Genomic DNA, 23,967 nt, shown 5'->3' with positions numbered 1-23,967 from the left:
GCACTAAACAGGTGCTGGAGAGTTTAGGCGTGTTTTTTTTGTCGCGTTGAGTGCCCGTCATCTTTCCCATGAAGGAGGAGAACTGTTCTCTGGGCACCTCCGACACCGCACGACCACCTCGCTACTTGTTGCGACTCTTCCGAGTGCTTTGCCCTTCGTCTGCGTTTGAAGGCGGCGCGAAACCGTCCCCATCTCCGGCTCTTCACACTATATATATATTTATATATTTTTTTTTCGCGGTCCCGTTGCCTCGTGCAAGAGTGTCACGCTGTCTTCCTCTGCTCTGCATTGCGGGGGGGGGGGGAGGGGCGGAGTGCCGCCCTCAAGACGAGGAAGAGGACCACCGAAGCCACCATCTGCTACGCATTCTTTCGAGCGGGCGAACAAGACGCATGCGAGGGTGCACAGCGCGCAGGGGCGGTGCTCGCATATGTCTTTATTTTGCTGCTATGTCATTCCTTTTCTGTTTCTTCGTGTCCCATTCTCAGCTGTCGCTCTTCTTCCGTTTGCTTTGGGGGGGGGCGGAGAGGGGAGAGGGGAGGGGGAGGGGGCTGTCGCTGTTTCAGATGGCAACAGACATTCGTATCGATGTTGGAGCGCTTCGATTGAGAAGCGGCCCCACCCCCCTCCCCCTCCCCTGGAAAAAAATATAAAGCAGAAAAAAATAGTGAACGTTGTTTTTTTTTTGGGGGGGGGCGGGGGGGGAGCTCGTACCGTCGTTCTCATTCGTCACCGAAGCGTATCCTGTTCGGCGGGGCCTTTCTCTGCTTGGCACTCCTCACCAGCCTGACGTTCCAACGACAACAGCATGCAGTGCTACGTTATACAGTGCTGGGATGTCTTTTTTTCGATGGGGAGCGAGGGACGGAGGTTCTTCCCTGCCTTTGATGCCTTCATGACTGCTACAGCTGCTCAGACGAAACACAAAAGACCGAAAACAAACTGCACTCAGCGACCTCGAGCAAGTAACCAAAAAAATAAAAGGACATGCGCACTTGCAAGTGTAGGCCGCATGCTCCGTAGATCACCGTAGGAGCAGGCCTGCGTGTTTGGCAAGGTCGCTCTACGTGACGTCAAGTATCGAGATGCTTCTCTTCGCTCAATCTTTCTCTGTACTCTCTGTGCGTCCTGTCTCGCACCCTTGGCCGTGGCGGCACCTTTATCCTCATCAATAGCGTCCACGTCCCACGCGGTCTTTGGCGCACTTCACGCTCGACTTTTTTTTCAGGGCAACGCACTCTTCCTGACGGCTCATGAAACCGGCTCTGTGCACTCGCGAGGCCAAGGTAAGGATGTAGGCGGAGTGACTCAGCGAGGACGCCGCAAACTGAGGAGCGACGGCGACACGTGAAGCCAGACATCCTACGTTGTAGGAGAAAACAGCAGCAGTGCGATCGAATCGAATGCGCAGGTTCTTGCTAGTGGGTACAGAGCACAGGGAATAGAGCCAGGCCTTTTTTCAACTGGCGGAGAAGCAGACGGTATTGCACATGGCTGCCTACCATGCCTTCCTGTGCCCACCAGTAGTCGCTCAGTGAGGCGATAAGCATCAGCGAATTAGATCCAACAATGCATCTTTGAGAATGGGGCGCGGCGATGCACACTCTCATACGAACAAGCACTCCATGGGCCCATCCTTTTTCTTTTTTCGGAAAAGATGGTTTTGCGCGTGAGCGCCATAATCCTCATGATAACGCCTCTGGACAAAAACGCCACCTAAGGTCTCGGAGATGATAACTGGGATATGCGCTCGAGGGTATGTCCTGCGGGTCAGTGAACCTTGCATCCCTTCATGGCTACCCCCTGCCGCAGCCACCTACCCCCAGCTGATCATAGCGTCTATTTGCTGCTACGCATAAAACAAAAAGAGTGCCTTGCGCACTCCAGGTGTCGGCAGAGGGCCATTTGTAGCTGCATTCGTGGGTTCAGGTGTTTGATGGTAGGCATGTAGATGGATCTACGGGGATTTCGCATTCGACATCCTGCGCACTTTGCGTGGCAACAGTGCGTCATATCTGCAGATTGCCGCCCACCTCACACACCTCACATAAAAGAATTTCACCAAATATTTGATCTCATCAAGCAGTGGGCAGGGCTGGAGCTCTTGTTTTTTTGCCGGGCCTCATAATGCCGCGGTGCCATCGTCGAGGAAGATACCAAATTGTAGTGGAGTTTCGGTGCCAGCTGCAGTGAGCTGTTCCTCTACCGTCGACACCACCAGCGGTGATTTTTCCTTGTAGTTGGCGAAGATGTTCTGGCAACTTTGCTTTGCGACGTGCGCAGTGTGGTCTTGTGGCGTGAGGTGGTGGCCGATGGTGCACTCTACTGCTGCAACGTCGCGTAGGACGTGTGGCCCATTTATTCGCACCAGTTGATCCACTGGCATTCCGATGTCTGCTCTGCACTTGTCGCTGCGCCCCCTTTCTTGCCGGCGGCCAACACGTACAGCCGGCTTTACTCGTTTAGTGCCTCGTGTGCTAATTGTTCATCTACCCGGTACGCGACTACCCTTTTCAGCGCTTTTCAGGCTCGCCACCATGCTCCAAAGAGTGCTCGCCGTTTTTATCCATTACCGGCGCTGTAGTGGATTCGTTGCGAGTCCATGAAGCCCCTCGGCCTTTTCCCTGTGCGCGTAGGGAGTGCTTCGGGAGTCTCACGATGCGCCGTCCTTTGCAATGCCTCGCCCTTGACCTTTATCTTGTTGAGCTCTTTCAGTTGTGCCGCACACTCCGACAGGAAGCTCAGGAGAATGTAGAGCTACCGGTGCCAAAGTCGGCGGGTATCACTTGCCTTTCCGCAGGTTGGCTTCGTCAAGGGTGAGGGTGAAAGGGGCGGGTGTATAGGGCGTTCCTCTCCCTCAGCGATTGGGCTCCTGTCTTTGCCGTGGACATCCACACCGGCACTGATTGTAGGCACGTGTCTTTCTTCTCTCGTTCAGAGGCAGATGGAACAGCGGCGCCGTATGGGCCGGGTTCAACTCGGCCGAAAAGGTGGCCACGTTTCAATGATGTGCTCTTGCCAGTGTTGTCGAGCCTGAGACGTACCTTCGCCAGCGGTCGCTGCTGGAGTGGTGGTGGGCATTGGACGCACGTTCAAGGTCCATCAGCGTTCGTGGCGTGGTATCTGTGTTGCTTGTAGTCCTCCTGTCGCCCAGGTAGACGATGGCGACCTCTTTCTTGCTTTTCTGTTCGTTTCCGCAGTGGCATCTTGGAAGCCCGCCAGTGCTCAAGCTCTAGGCTGTGCAATAACCCCAATGAGTTTGGAAAGTTGACCACCTCAGTTTTGGCCCCGCGTGGTGCGTGAGGCCGTACCTTACATGCAAGGTCGCACGGCCTGCCGTCAATAGCCGGTATTCCGTAGAGACAGGGACCGGTGCGTGCGAGCCGCCAAGACTGGCGCACAACGCTGTTTCTCACCTGTGTGTTTGAAATGCCCGCATGCGCTTGAAAACCACGTCGTTGGCAAAGCGAGATGATGGGTTTAGCGAACTGTTCCGATCATAGCAGCAGCCAGTTTATCTTTTCCACGTTGTCCTCTCTACTCAACTTGATATGCGGCCTCCTGTTCACCTTTGTTAGTTCTGCACGTCTCTCTCGCTGCCACTGCTAAAGTGTCCGTCGTGCACACATTATCCTCCAGCTACCACCGTATCGACTGCCGTTCACAGTCGAGTCAGGCGAAGCCGGGTGGGAGGGGTGGGTGACAGAACTAACACGGGGCCATACTTCTCCGTTCGTCTCCTAAAGTGTCGGCACGGGTGCGAGGCTGTCGCCGGGGGTCATTTACAGTTCCGCCCTTCTTGGTATCCGTGATGGATGCCCGTCACTGACAGTGTGTCCGCCTCCCTCCCCCCTGTCAAGTGCGTCTGTGTGTGTGTGTTTCACGCCTGCTACATTTTGTTTTTGTGCAACGTTCGCTTCTGTGGCCGTTTCGCACTGAACGGCGTTGTAGGCCGCTGCCCCAGGTCTACCTCATCACTACCTCGCATCGCCGGTGTCTGCGCTGATATGTTGGCACCGGCGCCTTTGCAGGGCAGCAAGGCGGGGTGGACTCGCGGCAATGCGGACGAGTCTACCGAGAAGAATGTCATCATTCGTGCGGCGGACTCCCTGGCATACCGCCGAAGCGTGCAGCTCTTCTTTGTGAACGAGGATGGTCAGTTTCTCATCGGCTGCCCCGTCAATGAGTCGAACAAGGACTACCGACAAACCGTGCAGGGCGGGAGTCTGGAGGGCGAGACGCCGATGCAGACGGCGGTCAACGAGGCGTGGGAGGAGATCGGACTTGACTTGGCAAAGGACGCGACCTTCCTGTTGGAGGTGCTTCCGCCTTTCACCTCTCTCACAGGCAGCCGTGACTCGGCAGGAATACTGGCCACGCCGCGGGATAACAACGGCGTGCTGAACAGCAGCGGGGAGATCGTCTCCGAGTACCGGGCACCATTTCGATACCGCACAAAGCAGTGGCGCAACAAGGGTATCCATGGTCAGGAAATGTACCCAATTCTGTTTTTTCTTCCGCGGGATTGTATCAACCAACTCGACGTGAGGGCGAGTATGCGTGGGGTGCGTCAAGAGTTCAGGCTGCTCTACTGGGGACCTCTCTGTGCCTTGGAGGACCAGGCGCCGCCCGTGAAGAAGCAGGCCATGTCAGTGATCTGCCCCGCCGTGGCGGCAGCGACTCTGCCGCTTCTGAGCTGCTGGAGATACCCGCTGGACGGCATCGCGGCATACGTGTCGTAGCGCTTGTTTGTGGATGCCGCTGCGAACAGCAACGACATGGCTAAGTTGACAAATCGGCACGATTCAAACCGCCCTTACCTTTTTTTTGGTGATGGTTGAGGTAAAGGGAGATGGTGGTGGTGGTGTGTGTGTGGGGGGGGGGGGGCTGTTAGCTCCTAGCGGGCACCGTGAACATGGAGGCGTGTTTCCTCTTTTACTACTCGGGTGCGTCCTTTCTACCCTCCGCAAGCATGCGCGGCAACGTCCTGCACGGTGGCGATAGGCATAGCAGCCACTCGGTGTTCGACCTATGGGACATGTTGCACTCCTCGAACTGTGAGATATGCACCTTACATACACGATGTTCCTCTTTGCCTCTTCGTCGAGTCTATCCCTGTAACTTGGAGTGTGCAAAATGAGCACCGACACACACAATCCATCAACTATGTACCAGATACGCTCCGCGACACTCACCGTCACAACGACGCAGCGCATCACCGCGCACGCACAGACACACACACACACATACCCACACGTGTGCTGAGGCTCTTCGGCTCTTGTATACGGCTGCATCGAGGGTGGTTTCTCACCCTTGTGTCTCTCTCTCCTTTTCCTTGCGTGTGCTGCGCATCTCAGCTCTCACGACAGCAAGGGTTACACGCGCGTAACTCCATTGCTTCACCTGTGCCAAGATTTGTTTTTACGGTTGCTACTCCAGAGGGGTGAGCAGGGTTGATCTCGCGAATAACTCTCTGTCGAATACGTCGTGCATCCTTCACTTGCGTCTAGCACCACTTGCCGCCTTATTCTTCATTTAGTGGGTCTTATTTTTTTTTTCTTGCATGTGCCTCTCCCTGGCTTTAGCGCTGCCGCCATGAGTTGGTGTTGAATGTATATATATATATATATATAGATATAGATGTTTTTTTTTCACTGGTGAGCTTTGTTGTCGAAGCACAACTCGCCACGTATCTCTGTGGCTTCTCTGCAGCTGTCGTTGCTCACGTTTGCTGGCCATTGTTTCTTTTTTTTTCCCTGTGTGCATTGGGCTCTGCGTTGCCCCTACAGTTCCTCGGGGAAGTATCCTCGCGCTCTTGTTGTTCCTTTACCCCTTCTGCTCAGTCCCCACCCCTCATTCAGGACTCCGGACAAGCTGAACATGGACGTACCCTCTTCGCAGGCGCCTTACGAGGATCCCGCGGCTGACGGGCCTTCACCTCCACTTTTCCAAGCGGCACCGTCTTCAGTGCACGGGAAGCGCTCCTTCGACCCACATCCACAGAACTGTCATAGGAGCAGGAAGGGGGAGACTGCGTCCCCGGTCCCTTCGACAGAGCACCGTAGAACTTCTGCGGTCGGTGATGGTAGCTCGCCATCTGGAGGGAGGAATGACGACGGCAGAGCGGCAAACAGTGTGGGCACGGGCAAGCTCGCAAATGACCACGCCCGGCTATCCAAGAGGGAGGCGAACATGGTGATTGTTCGCGACCAAGACAGTTGTGCGTATCGTTGCAGTGTTCGGTTATTTTTTCGCGAACAAGAGCGTGCAATTTCTCCTCTGCCAGCCTGCGGAGACGATCAACGTGAACTGCCGCTAAACGGTCCAAGGCGGCAGTGCGGGTGACAAGTCGCCGCAGTAAGCGGCGCAGCGTGAGACGTCGGAAGAGATCGGACTTGACCTTGAGAGGGACGCCACGCTTTTGTGCGAGGTACACCCTTCTGCCCCCGTGTCGGGAGAGCATGGCCAAGAGGGAGACTCCAGAAACGAAAAGAACGAAGTTGTGTCTGAGCGGCGCAAGAGCTTCCGCTACAATAGGAAGACGTGGAGGAAATTGTGCATCAGCAGCCAACAGCTGGTACCCCCTTCACTACCTGCTGAAAAGCGAGAAGTCACGGCACGTGGATACTCTTGGGTCGGAGCGCGGAATTCGGAGAGAGTTTTGGTCGACCGAGTGGGGGATCGTTGGCAGAGTTGGCAGAGAAGGCGTCTCCTAGGAAGAGGGCAGTGACGTGCTCTGTGTGCCATGCCCTGGCTGCTGCCGGCATCCCGCCTCTGGAGTCGTGTGGGTACCCCACCACTGAACCCACGAAACTGATCAGACATGCGCAAACAGCAGCTTAGCGGGCCCTCTTTTTTTTTAGGGGAGGAGGACGGGGTATCGGGGAGATGCCGCAGCAGTATGCCATGCTTTGCGTGTAGTTTCTGTGTTTCGACCCCCACAAGGGCACCCTTCGGCGCTCTCTCTCCGCAGTTTGGACAAAGCCCTGGAGTGAACAGCGGTGCCGTGTGCGTGTGTGTGTGTGCCCTCTCTCTCCCTCTCGTTGTTGTTTTGGCTCCCTGCGTTGTATCATGCGTACTCTTTCTGTTTGCGCTTTGTGATACGTGTACGCTCCCCCTCGTCCTTTCTTCTACCGCGATTCTCTCCCCTCTCCCTCCCCTTCCTGCTGTATGGGTAAGACTAAGCACATGCAGCGCGGGTCTGTTGTGCAGATGGTCTGCGTTCACAGGCATCTCCGCTTGACACCCCTTTCCCTCCTCTCGCGGCCCACCTGCCCCTGGGTGAGGTTTTGCTCTGTCGAGTCGTTTTTGTCCCCTTTTCGCACTGCAGTGACGCAGCTTTGAAGGGTGCAATCCAGGGCAGGGGCATGATCAATGCTTTTTAGAATATATGGTGCTTGCCTTTGCCTTACCGGAGGGACTTCCGACGTCCTGCGCCCGTCCTCCCTCACACATGCACTCATCGACCATCTCCTTCTCCGCCCCTCTAACTTTGCAGCTATGAAGTTCTGTTTATCTTGCGTGAACTTTATCTTCCTGTTCGGGTATGCACATGACACTGTGGGCCAAAGAAAAGGACGTACCGAATCAACGTCAGCGCTCCCCGGCTCGCGCCTTTGGGGAGGCAGAACCCAGCATCTTATGCACAGAACGCCGACACTGCGGACACACCACCAACAGACGACTGCACATTTCGACGCCGCATGATACCGATTCGCACGGGATATATTTGGACAAAACGGCCACGCTCGCCGGCAAGATGGACGTGCTGCACATGTTCCGCTCTCGGAGGCCACCAAAGAAGGAGATGTACGCGAAGCTTCTTGTCCTGATTGCGTTTGGCGTCTTTTGCGCCGTTGTCGGGTTCAACGTGGCACATCTTCCGCTCCCGAGCGCGAAGCGCGGCGTTTTGGATGCGAACATTCCGACTGCGGACCGCAATTCATTCACGGTCACGGCCCTTTCCTCGGAAGATCGCGTCAGGCATGCGGAGCTCAGCACCCGCATAGCTGTACCGTATCTGATGCCGTGGGGCAAGGACGAGCGCCCCGCAATGTTTTTCATGTGGCACCTTCTCTATCGCAGCCTCAAGCCGGATCTGGACAAGTTTGAGGCAGACTTGCTCAGCACCTCGACCATCGATGCGACAGCGTCCAAGATTGGCAGCACGGCCACGCGCAACCCGCGCAAGATCGTCATTGACGTTATCGAAAGCGACAAAGGATACATTACAACGTCGCTGGCACACTTTTTGCCCACCACATATGTGTTCAGTGTCGTCGCAAGCGCACTTGCAGAGCAGCAGTATGGATGGCACCCCCTACACCCACGCTACCGGCGTGGTGCCAAGGACACGTACGGCTTCGAGTCGGACGACCTCACAGCCAAACGCCAGGAATACGCAGAGCGAGTGGCAGCCAAGGTGGAGCGGGTGCTAGCGAGCCCCGCCGCTGAGGGGGTTGTTGAGGTCTCGCAGCAGCCAGGCATCGACGGGGTGCAGCCGGTCACGCAGACGGACGCTCGAGCAGCGACAGCAGAAAAGGATGACGCCGGTGGTAACATTCCTGAGAGAATTACCCCACAGGCGAAGGCCGAAGCAGCCGCACAGCTGTGGTCGCCTCCTCATCTGTATTTGTGCGTTCCGAGGCACAGCCTCAATGCCAGCTACTACACAAGCGTAGGAGCACAAGAGCTGCACGTCAACTACCAGATCCTCCTCTTCCCTCATGTTGCCCTCCGAGGTGTTCGCACGTCAGCGGAGTTCGATGTGGCATTGCGTACACTCCTGGCGCAGGCTAACGTCGCCTCCTTCATTGCGTTGCCGTGGCTCTCCGAGAGCGACAACGTCGGCACGGGCAACGCCGCCAACAGTGAGCCGGTGCGGCCTCGCATGCTGTTGCGTAAGCGGGAACTCATGGACTACGAAAGGTGGTATGAGGACTACAGGCTGACCCCGTTGCAGGTGCTGCAGCGCGCACTGAGCTCGCCGGATGTGGAGGCACAGTATCATGTCTTTATTCTCCCCCTTGGATCGAAGTGGTGGTTCGGGGCCCTGCGGCAGCTGTTCCGTGTGGAGCTACAGAAGAAGCACGACCGGCCTCCTGGCAACGTGGCGGTCCGTTCCACCACGAATGCCGTAGACACTGCAAGTACCACGGCGGACGGCGCACTCGCGTCCACCGATGGATCAGGCACTACCACGTCAGCAGCTTCGCCACTCACCTCTCTCGCCGCGAATATGTTTGGCTGCGCTGCGAGGCAGGCTCTTCTTGGCTGCGTGGCACGTGAACAACATAGCAGCTGTGAGCGCTTCTCAGAGGTTCACGTCCGGTAAACCATCCCACCTTAGAGGATCGTATACTTCCATTCTTGTTTTGCTTGACTTTTCCAGTGTCTTTGAATGGGGGAAGGGGAGAGAAAGAGCTGAGGAGTTTCGGCTGATGAGCTTTTCGTGTCGTGAATGCCACCCTCGGACGCTTGTGTTCCTCGGTCGCCGTGCTTGGGTGGCTTCGCCTTTCGTGAGCGGAGGGGGCGGTGGTTGTTCTGCACAACTCTCTCCCTCTCTCCCTCCCCCTCCCATTCGTTATTCGTGACGATGTTCTCTTCGACATGCTTGTTCCGTCATAATCTGCTGCTGTGTGTGTGTGTCTGGCTGGTGTTGAGGTCTTCTTGGTCGTGCTCGAGAGGGTGCGTGCGTGATCATCCGCTAGTGTGCCTGTTTTGCACGGCCTTGTCAGGTGTATACGTACCGGAGCGGTTTGTGCGGACCTCGGCGGGTGGTCATCACCAAAAAACAAAAAAAAGCGAAATTTGGGTGATACGGCGACGGGAATGCAACGTAGGACAGCGAGAGAAGGAAGGATGTCCTGCTCGCGCATGTTGTTCATCATCTCACTTTTTTTTCTCTTTCCGCTTGCCGACACCGCGGCGTTTGGTGTGCGCCATTTGAAGCGTGGACACGCAGTCCCCCCTGCTGTGTCGTCTCCGTCTCCATCACGAATGCCGATGAACACAGACATACACGCGCGCGCGCTCTCAGCCTTTCACTGTCTGTGTGTCCCTGTGCCGTTTCCCTTCTCGATTCCTTCATGAACTTCTTCCTTTTCTTGTTCTGCGCAATACCCATTGATTCTTGCTCGTGTGCTTCCAGCCGGCGGCTGTATAGGAGCGGCATCGGTGGCAGACGCGGTTCCTCGTCCCTCGTCCCTCCTCCCCCTTGCTACACCACGGTCTCGCCGATTAGGAGCGCCCGCGAAAGCGTGTCCATTACTCGCACATGTATCTGGGATAGATAATTTCCGCCACGCACACACACACACACACACACACACATATACAAACGAATGTATGTATGAATTTTGTTTTTCCTCTTTATTCCCTTCTCTGCAAAGCGCAGGTAGATACCTGAGTGGAACGCCAGTGCCATCCCTCACATCGCTGGCAGACCATTTCGAACGCTCCTCAAACAGGCGATAGTGAAGAGGCCCTCACCACCACCACTCGCTTGTGGGTGAGCTTCTTTTTCTTTTTCGTTCGGTGTTGCCGTTTTGCCTGCCTGCATCGTGTATTCACGGTTCTAGAGTGCTGTGAAGGAGCGGGCCGCACACGTACACGCACATGCATCTCCTCGATGAGTGCCGATAGACGCTACTTATTTCATTTTGTTTTTCTTTCGCCCTTATCGCTACTAGACAAATCCTACGGTGCAGCGCTGAGATGCATCATGGCACAGCATCCAGACAAACTCAAGTGGAAAGACGCCCATCCGCACGGACTCTCAGCATCCCAGTTCGGGATGGCGCTAGGGTTCTGCGGTCGCATCTCGGACTATGTGCACTACCTTCGCGACATCGTGGGCACTGAGCACGAGTTCAAGGGAAACGCCTTTACAGCGCACGGCATCCGCACAGAGCCCAAGGCCCGCACCTTGTATGAGCTTCTTACCGGCTGCCGCGTCCACGACGGCGGCTTCTTTGTAACGAGCGACCGCATCTTTGGCTGCTCACCTGACGGGCAAATCTACCACCACGTTGGTGAGCGGCCCATCGAGCAACAAGGTCGACTGTCTACATCGGACCTGGAAAGTCGCTACCAGAGCTGCAGCGCCGGCTTCGGTGTCAGCAACGATGCCAGCATGAGAGAGCTGCAGCGCCGAAGCAGCAGGTGCTCTGTGCACGTGCCCTTCAAGAGCAAGCGGCGACCTCGTTCCCCATTTTCTGCGGTGTCTGGCCGCAGCTTGCACAGCTCTGGTGCCCTTGCTTGCCACGACGAAGAACGGACCAGCTGCAAATCTGCCAGCACTCGCTGTTCCACGAATGAGAGATCTGCTACTGCTCTAACGGAGAGTCCTGCAACCATTGATGGGATGCACTCCAGATCGTTGAGGCCGTCTTCGCATCACAAGGTCCGGCTGCTGGAGATCAAATCCCCATTTAGAGCGCTGTACGACTCCACCAAGTCCGGCTCCCAGCCCTTCGGCATCCCAATGCACTACATGTGCCAAATACAAGGCCAGCTCGCCATCGCCGACTGTGAGGAGTGCGACTTCTTTGTCTACCTCGACTATCCTGTGTGTCAGGTGGAGGCGTGGCGCGTGCGCCGCTCGCGTGCCTTCTGGGCGTGGGCAGAGCCAAACCTGCGCTGCGTGTCGAACTGGGTGAAGGATGGGCCGCCGGACTGGCTGAATCGGTCGTTTGCCTTCACCGACTTCGACTTCCGCACCATTGAGGTGGTGCCGCTCGTTTTTCCATTTGACATAACGGCGAGTGCGGCACTCACAAACCCGTGCTCTTTCGCCTTTTTCACGCAGTTTGAAAACCCCTTTGAGGCCCTTGACCGACACCACGGGGCCCGTGGCAATGACAACGCGCAGGTGCAAGCGCAGGACTGGTGCTTCGCCTACGCAGGGTCGACCTGGGCGGACATAACCGAGTACGAGCGCATCGCTGTTACGGCACAGACGCCTGCGGTGCGGCGACTCTTTGCGCCCGCCGAAGCAGGCGCAGATGACAAAGAAGGCCTCGAAACGACGGTGGAGCTATGGAGTCGCCTGTCATCGTGGCGGCAAGCGCTGGAGGCGGAGGGCGTGTTTGAGGAGAGCGCGACGGCGGTGTTTTGGAAAGAGTGGACACGCACGGCCACGGCCGGGCGCGATCCGGTTGTAAAGGTTACGCTCAGCGTGCCGTATGACTGGGATACCGGACGAGTAGGAGCGCGGTGCAGCTTGCCGTCACTTCCTCGTACACAGGGCGATGCGCTGGACTCATGGTATGACACGGCCTACATCCACTTCCACCAGCGTCTCTTCTTTGCGTCCTTGCTAGGTGACGACGTGGCCGATCCGTGTGAGCAAGCAACGCTCGTGACGTCACCGGGAGCGGCGAAGCCGCCGCCGTGCGACACCCTGCTGAACCTGATTCCCGTCTTCTCCGAGTCGGTAGCTTCGTCGTCGAAGGGAGTAGTGTCGGAGTGCCCGGCAAGTGGCCCGGCAGCGATGTGCGCTCAGGTATCTACTCCTGCCTCTTCCTTCGCTAACACGGTGACACCGTCTCGCCGAGAGGCATCCTCCTACGGGACACCATCCTCGTCTGTGGTGTGCCTCTCGCCGAGAGAGTGCTCCCCATCGCAGCAGAGCGTCGTCGCGGCAGTTTCGGAGCATCTCTGCCACTGTCTGTCGCCGCCCCAGCGCCGACTTGACAGACACGCAGAGGAGCGCAACCCTGACGAGCTTTCTGCACTTGCTTCGGTTGCTGTCGCCGCAGCTCACCGCGCCGCAGCGCCGCAGCGCGCATCTCTCTCGGTGCCGGAGCTGGCCGCCGCCCCGGCCTTTCTGCCGTTGAAGCGGCCGTGTCTTCTGTGCGAGATATCGGTGCAGGAACTACTGGATGTTATTCGGTTCGCGCATGACTGCGAGGGCGTCGTTCTCGTCGCCAACTCCCAGGGGCCCCTCCGCTACTACGAAAAACTACGCGACTTGAGGCCTCCCTCGAAGAGTGGCGCTGCGGACGGGACATGGTCGCCGACTGGGTCTACGCTTCTGGTTGGAGAGAGCGCGGTGATGCAGCAGCTTCTCCATACCAGCGCGAAGGCATCGTTCGGGCGATCATCCGCAGTGAGTCCGCTTCAGCTTGTATGGGATCAAGTGAGCGCACGCACGCGTCCTGCTTCTCTCGTTCCTTGCTTTGTGGAGTCCACCGTGGGCTCGTCCTCTAATTTGCGCGATACAGTTGAGCACCTTCGAATCACCCCGTGCTTTCTCGTGCGTGCTGCCGCGGATGCCACCAGTGTGCTGAGACAGACCAAAGACCTTGTCCAAGAGTGGGGTAGGGTTGCCTGCCGTCGCCGGCGTGTCGACGATGGAAAGAGCAAGCCGTTGTAGCAGGAACCGGATGAGGTGGCGTAGCCACTGCCTGAGGCAGCCGCGATCTTTTCAGGGGTAACAGTGTTCCTGGCTGTGGGAATCAAGCAGCGGATGTCTACGTCGTGTTTACGGATCATCGTGAGTGCTTGTGCAGTAATCTCGAAAGAGCGGTCAATGACATGCTGCACCGTCGTGGTGCCACACGGACAAGGAGCCGCCTGCTTTGTGGTCAACCGTGACTCCAGCACGCGCCGCTTCCCTCTCCGCTTACTGGCAGCAGAGGGGTCGAGAGAGGCCACGACGTGCGCTTCCTACTTGCGGACTGCTTTGCCGCTCGGCTGCCGCCGCGCTCCACTCTTCTGGCCACTACGCTTTCCCGTGCCGTCACCCCCTCCCTCACTCTCTCTCCATTTCCTTTCACCACCTCCTCTCTCCATGACGGTGACGCAGGCATACGCTTTCGGTAGCCGTGAACAGAGGCGAACTGAGTTGCCCAGCGCGCCACCAACGCTGTGGTGTACCTCCGCACTCAACGGCTGCCTCTCGAGGCTGACCTACCTCATCTTCTTGTTCTGTGCGCCGCAGCACCGGCGGTGGCTTCGATTGATCGCCCAAGCGTACACCGAGGCATTTGCACGCTGTGTGCCATCGCTTTACAACCTTGTTCATTGCAAGAAAGCTCGGTCGCATAGCGGCTCACCTACGTCTGTCCTTTGTGGACACGGTGGCAACGACGACCGCAACGCTCCTCATCTTTCCTTTTTATATGATGCAGCACGTACCACTGTAGGCAAGCATCCCCAAACCAAGCATGAACACCAGTGCAGCTCCGTCGATGATCACGTGTTTTGGTGGCCTCCAGGATGTGCAGCAGAGGGGGATCTCTGCTCGAGGCGGAGCGCATCCCACATTTGATTCCCGTCCGGGAAAGCCTGCAGGGAGGACATGCCGCAGAAGCGGCTGCAAAGAGTGGCATCACGGGTGTTGCATACCAGTGGCGATAAGAGGGCAGCACCGATTCCGTCAAACTCCAGACAATCCGCTGGCGTGGCGAGACGGAGGATTCCATCCGGCTGCAGCTGCAGCCGGTGCTGGTGCACTACCAGTCCCACATCCTTTTTGCGCAGGAGCGGACACGACGGCGGGTTCTGGAGTGCGAGGAACTGAATGCACGGGTGCCGCTCGGCACAGGCTATTACGAATCTACGCTGCTGAAGTGACGGTTGAGGGGGCACATGAGTGCGTGGGAGAGCATGACGGGTACTGCACCCAGTGTCGTCACAACCGTGAAGGAAGCTCTTCGTGAACACCAGTTTTTCGAGGCCTTTCACCGATTTGTGAGCGTTCCGCAGAGTCGCAACAGCGGCAGCGGCGCGTCTTCTGCGGTGCGCGGAAATACAGGCAGTATTCCTGGCCTTTGCTCCTTGGCGGCGTAAATGAGGATACCGCTTTTCTCCACCACCGAGGGCGCTTTCAGGGTACTCTCAAGATGCATCGATGCGAGGAAAGTGCGGCAGATAACGCATAGGACTCCACTGTGGCGTACAATTGATCTAGCTTGTCACAAGTAGGCTGGGAGAGACTCGGCGTTTTCTCTGCCAAGCCGCCAGTAAAGAGAACAGCGTCTCCCGCAGCTGCAGCGGTTCGTGACCCTCGCCTTCGCTAAGGCCTAGACGATGTGGAAAAAGCTGTTTATGGTGCATGGAGAGCGGCTTCGTTTCCAGCATCTTTAATGGACGTGCCTCTGCTATACGCTGCTCTGCTCCTCCCTGTGGTCAATTCAGACGATGTGTACACCTCGACTAGAAGTCCCGGCAAACCGCCACGGCAACGGGGAAGAGTAGTGAAGCAGCGGCCACGGATTGCTTCTCTCTCAGCATACGCAAGTGCTCATGATAGCGCCTGGTTTTCCCCCACGCACCCCCATGAACGGCGGGTCTCATGAACGCACAAATCGCACGTTTTTTTTTCGTTTAACCTGACGAACCCCGATGGCGGGACACCCAGGTCATTGCATGGTGGCTCAGAACCCAGCCGCCCTCCCCTCTCTCCCCCTTCACCCTCCTGCTATCCTCCGCCAAATGCCGGACCACATCTGGTTGTGACGCGGCCAGGCACCTACGACGTAAGGAGGGGGGTCTGCGCGATGCATCGCTGCTGACGTCGGCGGTCATGCCCTGGACGGCGTGGCGTCGCAGCGACCCGCGACCGTGTCAGCAGGGTGGCGCCATCCATGTGATTTTAGGCGGCGTGCCAGCGCGGCTGGGACGTATCCTGCCCCTCCCTCCCCCCTGGCCCTCACACGGTCTACTGGTGTGGTGGGGAGGCTGAGTGTCGCCCCCGATGGGGGATGCACGAGGGGTGGCGACGGGCATGATGGGCGCGGCTGTGAGGGGCCCTGCGGAGCGGGCGTCTGGGTATACTTTGAGGGCGAGGCCGTGCCTCGGAGGGCTGGGTCGGTGCTTTGCTGTAAGGCTGTTGCAGCGCTGCCATCGCACGGACGCGATGGGGAGGGGGAGACGTGCGGCAGGTTAGGGCAAAGTAGAGGTAAAGCCATGCTGTATGACGGAGAAAGGGCCTCGTACAGAGCGAATGTGAGTACTGCGTTGATGGCGTGTCTCGGTCGGGCAATGCGGCCAAAGAGGTCGTGCTGGCTCTCTTTCTCTTATTATCATCACGATCTTTGTTTTCGTCGTCCAACCAGTGAGGTCCCCGGTCCCTGTGGTGGTGTCGATGGTGAGGAGGAGGGGGGTGGTAACGTGATTAGGTGCGCTCCTGTGGTTGCTTTGTTGGGTTGATCTGTAAACGCTGTTCTCCGGACGTGGCGGCGCGGTTCGACGGGGCGGGGGAGGAGCGATCGAGGTTTGGTTTCACATGTGATCATTGTTTTCTTTTTTTCTTTGGTGTCGTGTGACCGTGACAAACTGTATTCTAGCTCTCATCTGTACGGGGGTGGGGGAGGGGAGGGGCCGCCGTGACCTGATGCTACCCGTTCTCTTCAGCTATATTTCACTGCCCTCGTTTTCAGAGTAAGTCCTGCGCCATCCAAAGTCCACCTTTGACGCCGTCAACGCGGCGAGACAGGGTGATGGAGGGGCCGGTTGCTCATCAGTCGCGCCCGTATACAAACACAGCATAAACGCGTGTCTGTATCTTACTCTGCGACGCTCTATACGCTCGCCGGTGTGACCTCGGTGTAAGCGGCGCGATCGCACGCACCGCCTCGCAGTTGACTTGACTGGGGCAAGTGTGCTGGCTCGCTAAAGGGCCTCGGTATGATGTTCCTTGCCTCGTTTCATCCCCCCTCTTTCCCTCTCATCGTGGGAGGAGGTGAGGAAGCATGGATGATGCCTGGCTGTGCTTGTTCACCCTCCTTTACTAGCACTCACAGCTGCGCCTGCAGAGGTGGTCTTGACGGCACACGGTCAATCATACACACACAACGTACATGAATTCTATGGCGAGACTCCTCTAAGACGGAGATCGCCCCTCTCCCCCCTTTTCAGGTGCCCCACCGTTTGCGGGAATCTGTCGGTAGAACGTCGAGTGATCGCATCACTTGCAAGCAGGCATCAAGCTGCATCTTCTTAGAGCTGTTGTACTTCTGTCCTCCACTGCGCGAAGCGAGGCACCGATTCTGCTGTCTGTCCGTCACTCCTCCCCTCTCTCTCTCCCCGTGTCTCCACCGAACGCTGCGTGTGCCGTACTCCGTCTCTCTGCCCATCAAGGCCTCTGCGTCGACGGAATCCTGACCCCACGCACAGAGCTCATATATTTGTCTTCATTTCTTTGAACATTGCTAGCTTTTTGTTGTTGTTTTGCGGTGTGGTTGCGCCGTTTGCTTTCTCTGGCGTCGCTGGGAGCTCCAACGCATTTCGCCTTGCTCGATCTCTCTCTCTCGCTGTAAACCGACCCTCTGCATATCAGTTGCGTGTGCCTCTCTTGACCGCTTCCTCCTCCTCGCCCTGCAGCACCTGTGCGTATTTGTCTCCGACGCCCTTTCCTACGTGGTGGGACACCTCCTATTATTCGTGAAAGAGGGCACGCAACGAACGCCCACAATGAACCAGAACGACGCCTCGCCTGGCGGATCGCTGTTCCAGCAAATGTACAGCGTGCAGCAGCAACAGCAGCAGATGCCGCCGCAGCAGGCATACGGAGGCCAGCTTTCACTGCAACCACCCCCTATTCCTCAGCAGCAGAAGAGCGGCCAAGGCGGCGGCTATGCACAAAATCCGTACACAGTGCCCGGAGAAGGCATAGGTGCACCGCCGTCAACCTATGCCGGCTACAACTACCAGCCCCAGCCAATGATACCGCAGCAGTATAGCTACACGGCGCAGCCGCTGCATCAGCAGCCCGCGCGCATGCCGCCGGTGTATCAGCCGACGGTCCAGGATGACGACTACTACAAGGGTTTCCACGATGGCGTTGTTCGTCCCTCTGGGCCGGTTTGGGGCAGCGCCGTCAGCTGGATTGTACCCCTTGTCGTGAACGTGGCGTTCTTTGTTGGCCCTATCTGGTACTTCCGGCGCAAGTACATGCACGCCATGGCGAGTGCGACCGGCTCCACTGCCGCGTCAGGAGGCAAGGGTGGTGCGGGGGCATCGTCGAACATGATGAGTGGGCTCATGGACATGATGAACCCGATGAAGCCGAAGAACTTTCGCACCGAGGTGAAGGGGACGACGTTCAAGGATGTCATCGGCATCCCTGAAGCGAAGGAGGAGCTGAAGCAGTACGTGGACTTCTTGAAGGAGCCCACCAAGTTCACTCGCCTTGGCGCGCGGCTGCCGAAAGGGTGCCTGCTCACCGGGCAGCCTGGCACCGGCAAGACGCTGCTGGCCCGCGCTGTGGCCGGTGAGGCAAGCACGCCGTTCTTTAGCTGCTCGGGTGCCGATTTTATTGAGATCTTTGGCGGCAGCGGCCCAAAACGTGTGCGTGAGCTCTTCGAGGAGGCCAAGAAGGCGGCTCCATGCGTTGTGTTCATTGACGAGATTGACGCGATCGGCTCGCGCAACCAAGGTGGCCGCTCCATGGGCGGCGGCGGCAGCAGCGAGGAAAACCGCACCATCAACCAGCTTCTCGCCGAGCTTGATGGCTTGACGAGCAAGGAGGCGATTGTGGTGATTGCCGCCACGAACTATCCGGAGGCAATCGACAAGGCGCTTCTGCGCGAGGGTCGGTTTGACCGCAAGGTGACCATTCCCATGCCGGATCACAAGGCGCGCTGTGAGCTATTCGAGTTCTACCTCAACCGCATCATCACTGGTGACCCGAACTGCAAGCCCAAGGTTCAGGTGTTCAAGACGCGCAATGAGGCCGAGGCGGGTGGCAGCGGTGCCGCGCAGGCGTCTTCGTCGGCTGCCCTGACCAGCAGTGAGAAGGTCGCTACAGAGACGAAGGCGCTGGTCACAGAGGACGCCAAACCCGAGTCGATCAAGGTGATTCCCGGCGTTAGCAACAAGGAGTACGCTATCGTGCTCTCGGACCGCACCCCTGGCGTGTCGCCGGCGCAGATTTCTACGATCGTGAACGAAGGCGCCCTCAACGCGGCCATGAATGGCAAGGATGTAGTGCCACTGGAGGTGCTTCAGGACAGCATCGACGACGTGCTCATCGGCAAGAAACACCGTCAGCGCATGAGCAACGCGTCGCTGCACCGCACCGCGTACCACGAGGTAGGCCACTGCATTATGGCCTGGACAAACCCGCTGCAGAAGGACGTAATCAAGCTGTCCATCATTCCCCGTGGTCGGGCCGGCGGGTACACGCAGCAGGTGCAGGACGAGGCGATGGAGCCGCAGACGGACGAGTTTCTCTTTTCGCAGTTGTGCGTGCTTATGGGCGGCCGCGCCGCGGAGCGAATCTTCGAGAAGGACATCTCCATTGGCGCCATGGACGACCTACAGCGTGCCACGCGCTTGGCGATGGAGAAGCTTCTCAAGTACGGCATGTCCAAAACAATTGGCCAGCTCGCCTTCAAGCCAAACGACAAGAATGACGGCCGTGCGTGGATGACGTGGTCGGAGAATCTGCACGCCAAGGTGGAGGCCGAGGCCCGCGCGCTTGTCGAGTCGGCCTATGTGCACACAGAGAAGACCCTGCTAGCTCACAAGGACAAGCACCAGAAGCTGGCAGAGTTGCTTCTCGGGAAAAAAGAACTGGACAAGGCAGACATTACTAGCATCCTCGGCGCTCGTCCGGTGCTGAAGGCCTAAAATGTGCCGGGAGGTACCCACGGGTGTATCTTTGTGTCAGTATCCCTGGAGGGGGGCGGGTGAGTAGGCGCGCGCGTTTTTTTCTCACAGAAAGCCAATATCCACCGTTGAAGGGCGCCACGCAGCTAGTGCAAAGGCACATGTTGCCCCGTCTTGCTTTCGTTGCCCTGCATTATCTTTCAGTGCGTCTAAACATTTTCCTGGTCTTTTCGACCCCCCTTCCCCCCTTCATGAGTGGTTCGTTTCTTTTTTTTTTGTAGTGCTCCCGGCGTGGGACGCTGTCCTCCTTTGCCACCCTCCTCCCATCTTATTCGGGTGTGCGAGGGTGGCCTGGTCTGCAGGGTTTCCCACCCCTGCTCGTTTGCGTTCTCGAACCCTCTCGGGGATGCAACGCTGACGTAGTTAGTTGACTGGCATCGGCTGTGCGTATTGTTGCATGGTGGCTTCTTTGGCACTACTGTAGCTGTGCCACTCGCCACAAGAAGGAAACCATTTTATATACCTCTCTAGCGAGAGCGTGCAGCGCCCGATGGTGTTTCTCTACGCTGTCTGTCTGTGTGTATGTATGTATGCATGGGTGTTGTGTCGGTGCCTCTGATCACGTGTGTTCCTTGGACGTTGTGGTGTCGTCTTGCACATTATTAGCCTCTCTTGCTCTTCTTTTTGTCTTCCCTGTATTGATCTAAGCCCTTGTCTTTTGAATTGCGAACGGGGGAAGGGGAGGGGGGAGGAGGAGGCAGCGGTCCCCCTCTCTTTCAAGTCCGTACGTGCCCTGTTACATGTCACAGAAAGGAAAAAAAAAACATCCGCAAGCGCGGGCACATATGGTAGGACCTCTCCCACGACGTGCATGAGGGCCACGTCGATATGAAAAGGAAAAAAAAGCAGTACGTGTGGCATGTTAATTCAGATGGCAACGGGGGATACCTGTGCTGGGCTTTTGACAAGATAGCGCGAAATCCGCCGTGTGGATGCAACACACAACTATAGCGCTGTTCAGGCGCACACGAGTGTCTCTGGCGGAATGATTGCGATGGGATGCCAGTGAGCGCTTGTCTACGGGAGTCCCGATGTTTCGCGCGGCTCCCTCTCCGCTGCCGCGTTCTCTTGCATGCCTGTGTGGTGTGGCTGTGCGGTTCAGATGGGTGCTGCCACTTTCCGCTGTCCTTCACCTTCTTTGCACATCTGTCGCGCGCTGTACTCTCTTCGTGTGCTCCGCTGCAATGACGTAGCACTCACACGGGTGCTGCAGAGCAACACGCACGCACACACGTAAAAGATGTGCGACTCTCACTGTTGACGGCTATGTTTTATGACTAGTGTTATCCGACGACTACGCAGGCGTCACTCGCAGAGACGAGCGGGCCTTGTCAGCTTCTTTCCCGGGCGCTTGTACCGTACTCACCTCTCACCTGTCCTCAAGCGGACAGAAAAGGAAAACGAAAAGCCGCCACAGCGGCGAACTCTTCCTGGATCTTGCGCTTCGCTCCGCTGCGCTACAAGGATTATCCTGCGTTAGGAGGGAGAGGAGGTCAGGAAGGCGCAGGACGCTTGCGCTGATCCTTCTCGCTGCTTGAAATGCTGACAGGGGAACAGAGCATCATACACAGCTGTGAGGATGGATGCCTCCGCAACTCCTTTCTCCGATGGCCTGGTGACCCTACCGGCCGCCGAGCTACGTGAATCACTCGAGAACATACTCAATGCTATCGGTGCATCCGAGTACTCGTGCTCGGAGGAGAGCAGAGCCCTTGAGGTGCAACGTCAGCGGGTTCTTGCTCTTCTATCCAAGGTGGACGCAGGAAACGCTCCCTGCGACGCATCGGATAAGGCAGCGCCGCGACGAGGTACTCTTCTATCCCCAGCTACCTCGGAGGCACATGACAAATATATGGGACCTTTGCACGCCTCCTCCAGCAGCAGTGAGGTTGCCGATGCACGGGGTAACGCAGCAGGAGATGACGTGCCCGAGACGCTCGCAGAGGCGGGCGATGCGCGCACCACATCTGTGCCACACCCAGACCATCACTGCCTCCTGGCCAACCTCTTTTCTAAGCCAAGACCACGCGACGTGACGGCGCCTTTGCACTCCTCGTTGCCTTGCTCTCCATCCCCGCCCTCCAGGCTAACCTTGGGGAATGACGGGTTAGATAGTCACGATGAAAATGATTCTGCTGCATATGTCACAGCCGCCGTGCCACAGCAGATGGAACAGCTGAGCTGCTCGCCTGCAGTGCCGCTTTCTCTTTCCGAGGATGGGAGGGAGAGTGTCTGTGAAGGGCATGGGTTGCCATGGAGCGTTCCGCGGGGCTGTCGTGTAGAAGAGGATACCCCGCAATCACAAGAGTCGCTGTCCTGCGTTCTGTCAGCGCAGCTCAACGCTCAGGGCAGTCTGCACTGGTACAGCGGCCTGGCGGATCCGCGCAGCTTCTGGATCAACGTGTGGCCCTGCTATGGTGGCTCTGTGGCATCGCGCACTCGCCATCCGACGCGTGTCCTTGTTAGAGGGCGATACCGCTACTTCGAAGACGTGGTGGAGAAGGCGGCGAAGCTGACCGACTGCAAGCCAGCCTCACAGGGCTTCTACACACCTGACGGATGCCCGATTCGTCACCTTGAGGACTTGATCGCGGAGCACCATTACCTCCTCTTTCCCTTCGGTGGCTTCTACCGTAAGCACTGTGTGCCAAATGCACTTCTGTGGCTCTTGTACACCGATGCACGCCACATGGTGTGTTGCTCGGAGTGCGATGAATGACAGCGAGCAGCAGCGGCGGCTATGAGAGGGGGGAAGGAGCACACCTTCGAGAGCGCTTAGTGGTCAGCATTCATGGAGAGCGCAGGCCACGTGCACCTCCTCTGTGTGGTTGTGCTGGGAGAGGGGGGGGGGTTGGCGTGCAAAAGGCGGCTCTTTTTTTTCTTCACGACTTGTACACTTCCTCCTCTCTTAGTTTTTGTGTCGGCTACTCGCCATCCCGCCCTTCCCCTTGTTTTTACCCTGGCCGGCCATCTTGTTCTATGCGCTGCACCCCGCCCCCTCCTCCTCTTTTTTTTGCTGTGTTGTTGCTGTTGTGCGTACGCTAGAGAGCTCGATGGTGATAACCGTAGCGCGCGCAAACTCCGCAGCACACCAACAACTATGGTGATGGGAGCTTGGGGGTGGATAAAGGGGAGGGAGGTGGAAAGCGAAATCAAGCGTGTTTGCCTCACCACTCAGTAGCGCGTCCTTGTTTTCTTTCCCTGTGAGCGACCGCGTCATGTGGAGAGGACGGGTGGCAGGGAGCATCACGTAGCATGCTACACACATCTTTGCCACCGTTTCGTGGCGGCATCCTGTGCCAGCTTCTCTAGTCGAGTTTTTCCTTATTCTCACCTTCCTTTCGGCTCCCACCCATCTCCCCCTGCCCACTTTCGGGGCTTCCCTCATGCTCCCCACACAAGTCTCCAACCCTACCCCAGCAGACACCCATACACACATCCACGACACCCCCCCACACACAGCCGCGAATCCCCTTTGGCTTCTTCTGCAGAAGGGGGCAGCTACATCGCCGTGTAGATTCAACTTCCACCACCACTTCTGGAAAAGAACATGAGTGAGAGAGCGAAGCGCCGCAAGGTGTACGGCTTCAAGGCGGAGCGCCAAGCCTTCTTTTCGAAAAATGTCCGCCAGACGTTCCTCGAGGAGGGGCGGAAAAAAAAGGACGAGGAGCGCGCTCGCATGGAGGCCTACCGAAAACTATGCAAGGAGGAGGGGATTGTGTCGAAGCGACTGGAGGACTACGACCGCACGCGCGAGGCGGCCAAGGAAAATCTGAGCAGCACCCTTGAGCAAATCGACTATGACCAGAGCCTCACGAACAACGAAAAGAAGAAGCGCAAGTACAACCTGAAGCGCAAGTTTGCGGCGACCACGGTCAACGACCTCATTGACAAGCGGCAGAAGCACTACAGCGCCGTCTCTGGAATGGAGGAGGTGCAGCGCAGGCACCAACAGGAGCGGGAGGAGAAGCAGAAGACGCGCCAGGAGCGCGAGCGAGAGAAGCAGTCGCGCGTGCAAGCACGCAAGTCGCGCAACGCACTCTTTGCCAAGCGGACCAAGAAGGGGCAGCCGGTGATGTCGAGCCGTATGGAGTCTCTTCTCCAGAAGATCAGCCGGCAGTGACAGCCAACCGTTGATAATCGTGGTTGCCACGAGCGTTGTAAAAAGGCAATACACATGGGCGCTACACATACACACACATGCAGACATGCACGCAAGCTTTTCACAAACGTCACCGTGGAGGTTTCTGTTTCGAGGAGAACTGGCCTTTTTCACACCCTAGCCGTTCCCCTTTCCCTTGCCGGCGGTACCCACTCTCTGCTATGCTACTCCTCTGTTCAACCTTT

General features: G+C 57.5%; 6 protein-coding genes and 2 pseudogenes across 6 annotated transcripts, besides 2 other annotated features; all 8 read left to right on the top strand.

Moving 5' to 3' along the window:
- Nucleotides 1-4,007: 4,007 nt before the first annotated feature.
- LMXM_31_1540 (hypothetical protein, unknown function) lies at nucleotides 4,008-4,742 on the top strand (the record flags this gene model as incomplete). Its single annotated transcript, XM_003877949.1, has 1 exon — nucleotides 4,008-4,742. The coding sequence occupies one exon, from the start codon at nucleotides 4,008-4,010 to the stop codon at nucleotides 4,740-4,742; it is 735 nt and encodes a 244-aa protein (XP_003877998.1).
- A 1,450-nt stretch (nucleotides 4,743-6,192) lies between these two features.
- Nucleotides 6,193-6,843, top strand: LMXM_31_1530 (annotated as a pseudogene).
- Nucleotides 6,193-6,843: a sequence feature.
- A 916-nt stretch (nucleotides 6,844-7,759) lies between these two features.
- LMXM_31_1520 (conserved hypothetical protein) lies at nucleotides 7,760-9,334 on the top strand (the record flags this gene model as incomplete). The annotated part of the gene is made up of 1 exon (XM_003877948.1): nucleotides 7,760-9,334. The coding sequence occupies one exon, from the start codon at nucleotides 7,760-7,762 to the stop codon at nucleotides 9,332-9,334; it is 1,575 nt and encodes a 524-aa protein (XP_003877997.1).
- Nucleotides 9,335-10,723: 1,389 nt separating this feature from the next.
- On the top strand, nucleotides 10,724-13,378 carry LMXM_31_1510 (conserved hypothetical protein; the record flags this gene model as incomplete). Its single annotated transcript, XM_003877947.1, has 1 exon — nucleotides 10,724-13,378. One exon carries the CDS (start codon nucleotides 10,724-10,726, stop codon nucleotides 13,376-13,378), a length of 2,655 nt encoding a protein of 884 aa, XP_003877996.1.
- Nucleotides 13,379-14,171: 793 nt separating this feature from the next.
- On the top strand, nucleotides 14,172-15,305 carry LMXM_31_1505 (annotated as a pseudogene).
- Nucleotides 14,172-15,305: a sequence feature.
- A 2,116-nt stretch (nucleotides 15,306-17,421) lies between these two features.
- Nucleotides 17,422-19,581, top strand: LMXM_31_1500 (metallo-peptidase, Clan MA(E), Family M41; the record flags this gene model as incomplete). Its single annotated transcript, XM_003877946.1, has 1 exon — nucleotides 17,422-19,581. One exon carries the CDS (start codon nucleotides 17,422-17,424, stop codon nucleotides 19,579-19,581), a length of 2,160 nt encoding a protein of 719 aa, XP_003877995.1.
- A 1,618-nt stretch (nucleotides 19,582-21,199) lies between these two features.
- On the top strand, nucleotides 21,200-22,339 carry LMXM_31_1495 (conserved hypothetical protein; the record flags this gene model as incomplete). The annotated part of the gene is made up of 1 exon (XM_003877945.1): nucleotides 21,200-22,339. One exon carries the CDS (start codon nucleotides 21,200-21,202, stop codon nucleotides 22,337-22,339), a length of 1,140 nt encoding a protein of 379 aa, XP_003877994.1.
- An 831-nt stretch (nucleotides 22,340-23,170) lies between these two features.
- Nucleotides 23,171-23,743, top strand: LMXM_31_1490 (conserved hypothetical protein; the record flags this gene model as incomplete). The annotated part of the gene is made up of 1 exon (XM_003877944.1): nucleotides 23,171-23,743. One exon carries the CDS (start codon nucleotides 23,171-23,173, stop codon nucleotides 23,741-23,743), a length of 573 nt encoding a protein of 190 aa, XP_003877993.1.
- Nucleotides 23,744-23,967: the final 224 nt, after the last annotated feature.

The sequence above is a fragment of the Leishmania mexicana genome, chromosome 31 (assembly GCF_000234665.1).
Source record: "Leishmania mexicana MHOM/GT/2001/U1103 complete genome, chromosome 31".
Classification (NCBI taxonomy): Eukaryota; Euglenozoa; class Kinetoplastea; order Trypanosomatida; family Trypanosomatidae; genus Leishmania; species Leishmania mexicana.
The sequence above is the reverse complement of the archived record's forward strand: the minus strand, read 5'-3'. Positions and strand labels throughout refer to the sequence as shown.